Source organism: Medicago sativa, chromosome 2, assembly GCF_051527215.1.
Source record: "Medicago sativa cultivar Bolivia chromosome 2, Bolivia_mono, whole genome shotgun sequence".
In the NCBI taxonomy this organism is placed as follows: Eukaryota; Viridiplantae; Streptophyta; class Magnoliopsida; order Fabales; family Fabaceae; genus Medicago; species Medicago sativa.
Window position 1 is genome coordinate 55,585,662 of NC_140750.1, and position 11,645 is coordinate 55,597,306.

The following is an 11,645-nucleotide window of genomic DNA, read 5'->3' on the forward strand; positions in this document are numbered from 1 at the left end:
GTTGAGGATTACAGCGCTTCTTTAATTTAGCTATTTTCCTAGCAACCAACACATACACAAATAAATACAGACAAGTGGGGGAAATGTGGTGACACAGGTTCGAATCCGGAATTCCATATAAAATATTCTCATAAACCACTAGATTGTAACAACGGGACTTCAAACCTTTACTTAAAACCATATCTTCTCCTCATTCATGTGATGTTTAAGAGTTGAGGATTATATATTAGTCCCTATAAAAATATTGAAATCGGTTCATGTTGAAATTGGCCCATGCGTTATTTATTTTAGTCTTTATTTTGAGGATTAAAATCAAATATTTTACATATTATATAGACCAATTTATATATGAATGACTACAATAAAACAATAAGGACCAAAAACTAAAAATGGTATATTTACAAGGGATCAAAAGAAAATATATTTTTATAGGGACTTAAACCAAAACTTTTGATATTTGACGACCATTTTCATATCTAAGCAAATAAAATACTATCTATTTTATTTCACATAATTCGTACATGATTGGTATAGAAAACAACATGTAAGACAAAAATATATTTTCTTATTGTTTTAGAGAGATTATCTTTCTAGCATTCTTTAGAGAGATTATCTTTCTCTACCTTTCCTTCTTTCCTAGAACCAGGGGCGGATCCAGACATTTCGTGCATGTGGGGCTAAAATCGGACTAAGTTGCTAACACTTGCATTTACTACCGACAAAAGCAAATCCAACATCAAAAGCTTATAAATCATAACAAATGTGTTGCACTTATTTGTTTCCATAAGTTTTGCACAAGGTTGTTGACTTGTTGGTCTTATTTTTAACATATCGTGTTTTATTTATAAGGGGTAATAATTATTTTGGTCCCTGAATGTGTAAGGAGTAACCATAATAGTCCCTCAATGTATCAAAATTTTAAAATAGTCCTTGATTGTGCACTTTGCTAGTCAAAATAGTTTCTAACATTAAAATAATTTGTCAATATTGCCATATTAATCTTTTAATATATTTACTTATTGTCACTTCATGACTATTTTGACTAACAAAGTACAAAACCAAAGAGTATTTTAAAATTTTAATACATTAAAAGACTATTGTGACTACTCATTACACATTCAAAGACCAAAATAACAATTACTCCTAATTATAATTTAAAAAAATAGGAAAGTTGGATGTGGGGCTTTAGCCCCACATAGCCTCTTAATACATCCGCCCCTGCCTAGAACCACATAGGTTTTCATCTCTTCCCACAACAGTGACTTCTTTCCTTCTTTATACCTTTAAGAATTGCTAGTGCCAGTAACTTATTTCTCTTTATGTTTTGCTTCAACTCATTACTCACAACTTGTGTAATTGATGAGTGTTAACTAGTACTTGTAAAGCATAAACGAACTTGGCCCTTTTCGGATAAGCATATTAATTAACAATTTATAAAATAAGTGCTTATCTTACGAGTGCTTATGTATAAATTATTTGTCAAAAAAGATAAAATGAAGTCAAACTATTTTCATAATTTAACAAGAAGTCAAACTATTTTCATAATTTAACAAGAAAATCGTGTAGAAATAAGCTGAAAACAACTCATGGACATGTCTTCTATAAGTTCTCAAAGACAGACTAACAAGTGCTTATACCAATAATTGATAAACTTAAATGAGGCAATCAAAATATGCCACTGTAGCTTCACATGACAGAATAGTTTCACCACACAAGACGATGTTTTTTGAAACCAAAACCAAGCAAACGTTAGAAATAGGCATCTCCTTGTCAATGTATTATTTGCAAGACATAAGCATAGCAAAAATTTCAAATCCAAGAATAATCAAGATCTACAATCATATTGAAATTTTTTATTATTTTCCAACTGCTAAATAAACCAGCTCAATCTAAATTATCCAACTCAAAGCTTGAAGTCTTGAAGAACAGAAGTGCCATCAAGCCCTTTTGCATACAAGTAGGCTATAAAATCAGCAACAGTGGTTTCTTTGTATCTTGGAGGGTTGTTTTCTGATAATAATTCTGTTATAGGTCCATAAAGCTTTTCTTTTGCTCTAAGACCTGCCTTGAAAAAGCATGCAACAGATATTCTTGGACCAATGCCATTTGCCAGTACTCTATGTTCAACACTCTTGAATTTGTCATTTGTTATGAGCTGTCGTTCATTAAAAATTTCTAATTTGTAAAAAAAAAAATCTATCACAAAATTATCAACAATTTTAATTTTCAATACAATATTACATGCCTAATAGTAAAATAGAGAACTTGCCTGCAGAAGATCGCCGATATTAACAACAAGAGCCTCGGGTACCGGTGGTACATCGATCCACTTGTCTTGGTGAAGAACTTGAAGGCCACCAATATGGTCTTGGAGAAGCACTGTGAGAAAACTAACATCAGAATGTTTGGTGGTTCCCATTGTTAAATCTGGTTCAGGACAAGCAGGATAGTAATGACCAATTATCATATTCCCCTCACAACAATCCAAGTCCTTCAAATGGTTTGGATGCAATGCAAGAGCTTCTGATAGTAATTCAAAGAGTACTATTCCAAGTTTCATTAGACGTGTTCCATATTCAATAAGTATATCCCTACAAGAATATGAAATGACCAAGCAATAAATTAAGTTCCCTATAATAGGAATATCATGTTAAACTTAACCTCCTAGCCTTTTATAATTAGTTGCTTAATTTCACTTAACATCTTTGATTGATAATTTTTCCATGTTCATTAGTAGAGTTTGGAGACACATGAAATGCTAACACTGACACCAGACACGACACGGCCATATCATCACAAGAATATAATTAAAAAAATTAATTATTAATTAAATGAATGTACCTATATGTGTCAGTGTTATATAGATACGTGTAGGACACCAAATACATCTTTTTGGTGTTACCTAGTTGGAGATGGGACTATTCATGGTCTAGGTCATAAAGGAAAATGATCAACCCGGACAAAATTGTTATAAAAATTTGGTAAAATTGAAACAAACTATTATTGGTTCGTCTTGAATGGATTTGGAGACAAATTCTAACCTATTTTGCTAATTAATAGAAATATATTCAATATCTAGACCAAAAAAAAAAAATGAAATATATTCAATATTGATGAAAGTGACCTAAAATTTGAGGCAGTATATATATAAACAAGAACTCACCTGCATACTACTGGCAAATCTTCTAGTTTGGGGGCATTAACTGCAAAGTCACATATAAAAGTATCCCTCCAATTAAGTGCTGGTGATCTATACAAATCAAAATTGCTATTATAAACCAATGGCCTTGTTCGATCTCTAGTATACATCTCTTTCTTCACTTCAGTCTCTTGTTCAAAGAATCTTCTAACACCATCTTTCATATCCTCAAGAACATTCAAAGGAATACCATGATTAATCACTTGAAAGAAACCCCATGTCTCAGATGCTTCCTTTATTTTGCTTATAAGTTCTTTCCTTGTATTCGGATCTTTGCCAATATTTGCAAAGTCTATAACAGGTATAATGTGTTGTGTGTTGGTTGAATTTGCGGCATTTCCATATTTATCAGGTGGGTGATGAAATAAGGTTGGGATTTTCAGAATACCTTGATCAACAAGGCCCTTAACACCAGCTTTTGTTTCATCAAATGCTTTGAGCTCTTGCAGCCTATCAGAGTTGAATTTGAAGTTGCCTTCAACTTCATCTGTAGCAGTAACCCCATCTTAGTTTTTTCCTATGAAGCACGGATACGGACACGGACACCGGACACGACATGGACACTGACACGCTGACACAGCTAATAATTTGAAAATTTCACATAATTCAGTGTAATTACAAGTGTCGGTGTCGTGTCTGTGTCGGACACGACACATGTCCGACACGGGGACACGCCTGATCCGAGGAGTGTCCGTGCTTCATAGGTTTTTTCAGTTTGCCGTGAGTGAATATACATATATATGGAAAACGCTAACAAATGCCTTAGAGCAACATTGTTCAAGCGTCTTTTACATATTTTTAACCTGTATTTTCAAGACAATTTTTTTTATGGACTCCTTAAACAATGCCTTAGGACACTTGTTAGCAAGACCCTGTAAATTATAATCAAAATAATTAGAGACACAAATTATGATCGCTAGATCTAATCAAACAAATGTCCATTATAAAAATGCATTCTTGTTGTTTTCGATTACCAAGGTTTGGATTTTAAAATTTCACCCCATTGTACAAATAGTACTACTATAATTCTTAAACTCTTAATCTGCACATGAACGAGGAGATTGCGGTTTTAAATAATCTGCACATGAACGAGGAGATTAGGCTGTAATCATCAACATCAAGACAAAGATTAGTTAAATGCCACAATTTTGAAGTATTTTATTGATAGTGGTTTATTCTTTAGGTATAATATATTACAAGAACTGCTTCTTAATAAACACACGTTGCCACCATAATTCAAGTGTAGAATTAAATTATATATGGTGCAACTTGTCTTTAATAAATCAAGTAATTAAGAAAACAATACGGCAACTTTAAGTTAGACTCCTCCAAACAGAAAAGTGAGTCTTCCCCTCCCTCTCCAACAAGCCGGCCCTAGTTTTTTCTAGGTTTTCTCTTCTAGTTTCTTCATTGAGGGGTGGTTTTGGGTCAATTCTTGACCTGAAATCACCCCTCTTCAACCTTTTCTCTCTATTTCAATCTAAATAAGTGACTTTCACATAGATCTAGGTTTTTTCTTTGTGATTTCATCATCTAAGTGTGGTGGTTTGTTGTTCGTCGTCTTGTGCGGCGTTTGTTTGCTTTCCCGTATTCTTGCGATGTTCATTTTATTCATATTGAAAGATCGATTATTCAATCAAAGATTTGGGCGTCAACGTTGCAGATCCGGAGGCCATGGATATTCCGGTGAATTTAATTTTATCATATATTCTTGTAGGCATTATACCGTTATATGCTATTAAATTGGGTGCTGTGAGTTTGTTCGCAGATTCATCCTTTACGTTTTTAGCGATGTTGAATGATGTAATATCTCGATTTGAATGAATGAATATCATTTTGTTTTTGTCAAAAAAAAAAAACAATACGGCGTGATCAACATGGTAAAGCCAATATTGTTGACTATTGAATGTCATGGCTAAGTTTGTGGCAATTTGTCAACGTTGCAGATCCGGAGGCCATGGATATTCCGGTGAATTTAATTTTATCATATATTTTTGTAGGCATTATGCCGCTATATGCTATTAACTTGGGTGCTGTGAGTTTGTTCGTAGATTCATCCTTTACGTTTTTAGCGGTGTTGAATGATGTAATATCTCATCCTTTAAGTTTGTGGCAATTTGTCAACGTTGCAGATCCGGAGGCCATGGATATTCCGGTGAATTTAATTTTATCATATATTTTTGTAGGCATTATGCCGTTATATGATATTAACTTGGGTGCTGTGAGTTTGTTCGCAGATTCATCCTTTACGTGTTAAGCGGTGTTGAATGATGTAATATCTCGATTTGAATGAATGAATATTATTTTGTTTTTGTCAAAAAAAAAACAATACGGCGTGATCAACATGGTAAAGCCAATATTGTTGACTATTGAATGTCATGGCTGAAAGTTTGTGGCAATTTGTCAAGTAATGGCTTATGGTTCTTCTTGTGTTCACATGCAAAATTAAGACACAATTGGCTAGGGAGTTCGATATGAAAGACTTAGGACCAACAAACAAGATTTTAGGGATGTAATTTCATCGAGACAGAAAAGACAGGAAGATTTGGCTTTTTCTAAAGAATTATCTAAGGAAAGTCTTGCGGCGCTTCATTATGCTAGACTGTAAGCCAATCTCTACCCCACTTCCTGTGAATTTTAAATTATCCTCAGGTATGAGTCCTAGCAATGAAGCGGTGAGGATGAAAATGTCTCGAGTACTGTATGCATCGGTGGTGGGAAGCCTTATGTATGCCATGATAAGTACAAGACCAGACATTGCACAAGCAGTGGGAGTGGTTAGTCGGTTTATGGAGGATCTTGGTAAAGAGCATTGGAATGTTGTTAAGAGAATCATGAGGTACACTAAAGGAACCTAAGGTGTTGCAATATGTTTCGGAGGATCAGAGTTAACTGTCGGTGGTTATGTTGATTCAGATTTTGCATGTAATCATGATAAAAGAAAATCTACTACTAGTTATGTGTTCACGCTTACAAGAGGAGCAGTAAGTTGGTTATCCAAGTTACAAACTATTGTTGCTCTGTCTGAGTACATGGCAGCTACCCATGCATGCAAGGAAGCTATTTGAATGTAAAGGTTAATGGAGGAACTCGGGCACAAGCAGGAGCAAATTACTGTGTATTGTGATAGTGAGAGTGCCTTGCACATTGTAAGGAATCCAGCTTTTCATTCAAGGACGAAGCACATAAGTGTTCAACATCATTTTGTTCGAGAAGTAGTGGAGGAGGGAAGTGTGGATATGCAGAATATTCACACCAATGATAACCTAACAGATGTAATGACAAAGCCGATCAATGCTGACAAATTTCTATGGTATCGATCCTTGTATGGCCTATTGAAAACGTAGCAACGGAAGTTGGCGAGGTAGAGAGATTTTGAACGCTCACAAATGTGGCTTTAAGTGGGAGATTGTGAACATGGTAAAGCCAATATTGTTGACAATTGAATTTCATGGCTGAAAGTTAGTGGAAATTTATCAAGTAATGACTTATGGTTCTTCTTGTCTTCACATGCAAAATTACTGCACCAAAGTTGAAAATACTACCCTGCCATAAATGTAAATGGTTAGGGCATGGCTCTTTCACTCCTATAAATAGCATGCTCTTGCACCATTGTAAATCATCCCATCATAGAACAAAGTAACACAATAACAAGTGTTTTGTTCTAGTAAAGTTAGAGAGAAAAAAAAAAAAGAGAGAAAGAAAAATAGTTTCTCCTCTGAGGTTTCTCCTAGGTAGTGTTAGTATTCTCCTATTTACAAGAGAGGGTGGTAATTGTACTCTCCTTGTATTTAGAGAGAGGTCCTGTAATTTCTTCCACTTAGTGAAAATTCTATATTATTCCCCCGTGGTTTTTTTCCCCTTATTTGTTGAGGGGTTTCCACGTAAATATTGTGTTCAATTCCTCTTTTCTCGTCTCTTATTTTAACTGCATGATAATATTTTGTTACACTAGTATCCAACATATGACAACTTTTGTCCACTGAAATTTTGGATGTCATTTCTTGAGGTAGCCAAATCCATTGAAAATGAAACCATATGAAAACGACACTACTCACATATTTTTCGGCGGTCAATATGATATTGGTGGCAGCTTTTGCCCCGCAAACGTTTCCGACGACCTCTGACCCACATAAATAAATTAAAAATGGAGTTGAGATCCTCTCAAATAAGTGGAGATTGTTATTATGAAAGAGATAGAAATAAAACATAGGTTGTGGGTCCTATCATTAAATTGGTCCCACTATCATTAATTATTTTTAAAAAATTGTGTCTTCATCTCTCCAACCAAAAGAAATGGAGAAGAGATTGAATGGAGAGGATCTTAACTTGCCGTTAAGCACAGCTGCTGGTACCATTGCGGCGGACATAGCCACCGGTAACACACAAAAAAAAGAAAATTTCAAATTTTCTTATTTTTTTATAAGGGGTCAAAATTTGCCGTTAAGCACCCTGACTAGTAATGCACCTCTGCCGCAGGAAATGACCCTATGGAGATGGTTTCCCTTGAATGTTTCTCGCTCGAACTTCTGTTTCATCGTGGCTGGAAACAATAATGTAGGTGCCAGCAACGACCTTAATTTCTACCATTCACCTCTTAATTTTTTTCTTCTTCTTCATATCTTATTTTTTCTACATTCATTCATTTTCGCTCTCTACAATTTTTCTTTCTTCAATTCAATACTACAATATCAGATATGTTTATGATTATCTTTTCAGTTTTGGTATCTAAACAAAGGGGTTATTTGGTTTGTAAACTCAATCCATACATATAGATATACTCCATAGTTCATACAACGTTGCACACAACATAATGGAGGATGTCCCTTGATTTGAATCATCTACTGTGGACAGTTGGTTGAATATGATAGAGTAACAACAGGACTGGTTGTTGCGTGTTGATAATTTTATGACAACCGGTAATGCACTACGCTGCAGTATAATTGCAAGGACAAAAAAATAAGATAAAGAGAGAATGAATGAAATAGACATGGTGTGCCAATAAATAAATAATTTAACGAATGAAGAGTAGGTTGAAGGGAAAATGAGATGGATGGACCATTGAGCTCAGAATGTATTGGTCTTTCACTTATGTGTTTTCATAGTGGAAATGATCAAGAGAAAAGCAAAATTATTGAGTAAAAAGCGCTTTGTTGCCGCATCATTCGTGACTCTTTCAAAAAAAAGTTTTCGTTACATCAAGCATTTTCCAATTAAATACGTGCCAAAAAAAGAAGATAAAGAAAAACTGACTTTTTTTTTCATCTACCAAAACTCTAGCAAGACGCAAAGAGGCAGCAGGGTCATGGTAAAGACTTCAGAAATATAAACAACTTTTTTGTTATAGGATCACATGTATAATACTCTTTCCTCACCGTAACATCTTGTTGATAAAATCTACAAGTTCCTTTGATCATCTCATCCAAAACATGAGTTGAAATTCCATGATTTATTACTCCAAAAACAACAACCTCTTATCAAATGCATTTTGAACTTTTCTCACAACTTTGTCTCTCAAAACAGGACCATCATGGATTCCTGGTAAATCATTTTGAATTCCGAAACATCATTGGTATTAGATTCTCCACAATCATGCGTTAATTGAGATTCATCCATGATTAATATACATATCTTGGAAGATATCCCTGTCAAAGATTTGATCTAGAAAACGCACTGATAATTTAGGGAGAAATTCTTTGTAGCAAAGCATACATCTACCTTGTGTACCTTCACATGAAAAATATTCTAGTTTCACTAAACATGATGTTTTAAAATCAAAACCAATGTACTTGGCAATATTATTATAGTTGCAACTTGCAACACATAAGCATAGCACAAATTTCAAGTCCAAAATTATGACATACAATCAAATTGAAAAATGGTATTCTTTTCCAATGTACTTATTCATTTATCATGCTAAATATATCAGCTCAATGGACAGAATCCAACTCAAAGCTTGAAATATTCAAGAGCTGAAATGCCGTCAAACCCTTTTTGCATTGAAGTAGGCTACAAAATCAGCAAAAGTAGTTTCTCTATATATTGGAGGATTGTCTTCTGATAACAATTCTTTTATAGGTCCATAGAGCTTTTCTTGTGCTCTAGGACCTGCCCTGAAAAAAGATGCAACAGATACTCTTGAACCAATAGTATTCGCTAGTACACTGTGTTCAACACTCTTGAATCTGTCATTTGTTATAAGCTGCAGTTCAAAAAAAAAATTATAATTAGCTACATTCATGTAAGTTCATTTCACATACAATTAGAATTTTATTGTGAAGTAGTACATTTGCACATGTCACAATTTGAAGATGCAAGGGGAATAAAAAGTATTCAGCACCAACATACCTTGGAACAGAAGTCATTTCATTATAACTATTAGAGCACCAAATCCAACACACAAAATAACATAAACTCTTGATTATAGAGTTCATCGAATTGTGCTTAGCTTACGACTTTGAAATCAGAATGGCTGCTGTAGTTTATTTTATTATTGAGTTCATGGAGTTACAGTGTATAATATAATGTTTAAGTCCTACGGTCCCGAATATTAGGGGGCAGACACTTCATCTCCGCTCTGCAATGTCGTTGTGCTCACAACTCCACCTGCTACGCTTGACGGCTTGAGCCACTACCCACTTATCAGTAAATATGAGTCATACTCAATAATAACAATTGTACATCGTATTAGTTAATAGCAACGAAATAAACATCGACAATTACTGTGGTAGGATTTAGTAAAACACTATGTTGTTGTTTAATCCACATCACAAACAATAGTAGAAAAATAAATCAATTGCTGTTGCAGGAAATACACATAGCAATATAGTAAGAGAGAACTTGCCTGCAGAACATCACCAATATTAACAACAAGAGCCTCAGGTATTGGTGGTACATCAATCCACTTTTCCTTGTGAAGAACTTGAAGGCCACCAATATGGTCTTGAAGAAGCACGGTGAGGAAACTACTATCAGAATGTTTGGCGGTTCCCATCGTTAAATCTAGTTCAGGACAAGCAGGATAGTAATGGTGTTTGCAGTGAGCAAGGGAAAAGAGAATTCCAATGGTTACAAATGCATTAGTGATGTGACAAATGATGAAATAATCGGTAGATAGTTGTTAATAGCACAAAACAATCTGTAGATGAAATAAAAGAAATAATTGTGCTGAGTGTAACAACAAAACGCTCTCAAATTGCTGATGTCAAAAGTTTGGCCGAAATTTTGCAAAACATTGCTAAAGAAAAAGATTTGTAAGAAAAAGAACATAGAGTTGCAAAGAATCCGCTAAAAATCGTAGTGTCAGGAAATTGTTTTCAACTAAAGGACACACTACTCCCATTGTTGCAACCAAAACACCCTTAGGTTACAACATAATACCCTCGAAAGGAAAGGAATCTCATTCAAAATTAATTGAAGCTAATATTCCAAAGGTATTAACCATATTGTGTCATTATTAGTAATTTTATATTCATATAATTGTAGTTTCTTAATACAATTGTAGTTTCTTAATACCTTTGGAATATTAGCACCAATTAATTTTGAGCAAGATTCCTTGCCTTTTGAGAATATTATGTTGTAACCTAATGTGTTTTAGTTGCAACAATGGGAGTAGTGTCTCTTTTACTTGAGAACAATTTACCAACTGATTCTTTGCAACCTCTGTTCTTTCTCATACAAATCTTTTTCTTTAGCAAAGTTTTGCAAAATTTCGTCCTAATTTTTGACAGTGGCAATTTCTAAGCGTTTGGGTGTTACACTCTTCATAGTTATTTCATTTATTTCATCTACCAATTGTTTTGTGCTATTAACAACCATCTCGGATCATTTATTCAATTAATCCTTTATTTTATTATATGGTCTCTTCACTACAAGAAATAGTGGATTTTCCTACCAAAATCTCCAAGGAATTTACCGAGGAAAGTTTTATGAGGAATTAGCGATGAAAATTTCATTACCATATATACAGAACTGTTGGACGTGGGGAGTTGTGAGTGGCTGACGTTACCGAGGAATCAATTTCATCGGAAATAATAAGCAGCTCATAAAATATATGAAATACATCATTTTTCCTTATCTTGACCCTCGATTTCTCAGGAAAAAGTGGTCCTCATAAATCAAAGTTCAACCAGAAGGTGAAATACGCTATTTTATTCCCCAGAGTGTACTGAATATGCTCTGTTAGTTCCTAACATCAACATCGTAATAGCAGGTACGAAAATGACGAGTTTCTATTACCTATTCTTTTATATATAGTTTATAGGCCTTCTTCAAGAATATTTAAAAGTTATTATTCTCTTAACATCAAGGATCCTATATCAGTAAATTGTATTTTTAACTTCAACGATGATGGTAAAAGCAATAAAAAGAACCTGATAACTTTTGGACATTCAAAACACCAAGGGAGTCCCTTCAATTAGCAGGCAGGGTTATGATAAAGACTAGA

The 11,645-nt window shown here is 34.3% G+C and overlaps 1 protein-coding gene and 1 pseudogene across 1 annotated transcript; both read right to left on the reverse strand.

Annotated features, from left to right (window-relative positions):
• Nucleotides 1-1,749: 1,749 nt before the first annotated feature.
• LOC146949074 (1-aminocyclopropane-1-carboxylate oxidase homolog 1-like) lies at nucleotides 1,750-5,957 on the reverse strand. Its single transcript, XM_085748481.1, has 4 exons — nucleotides 5,783-5,957; nucleotides 3,164-3,704; nucleotides 2,270-2,591; nucleotides 1,750-2,155 (listed from the first exon to the last, which is right to left on the reverse strand). The coding sequence occupies exons 1-4, from the start codon at nucleotides 5,955-5,957 to the stop codon at nucleotides 1,904-1,906; spliced, it is 1,290 nt and encodes a 429-aa protein (XP_085604607.1). The 3' UTR covers nucleotides 1,750-1,903.
• A 3,191-nt stretch (nucleotides 5,958-9,148) lies between these two features.
• LOC146949075 (1-aminocyclopropane-1-carboxylate oxidase homolog 1 pseudogene) lies at nucleotides 9,149-10,271 on the reverse strand (annotated as a pseudogene).
• Nucleotides 10,272-11,645: the final 1,374 nt, after the last annotated feature.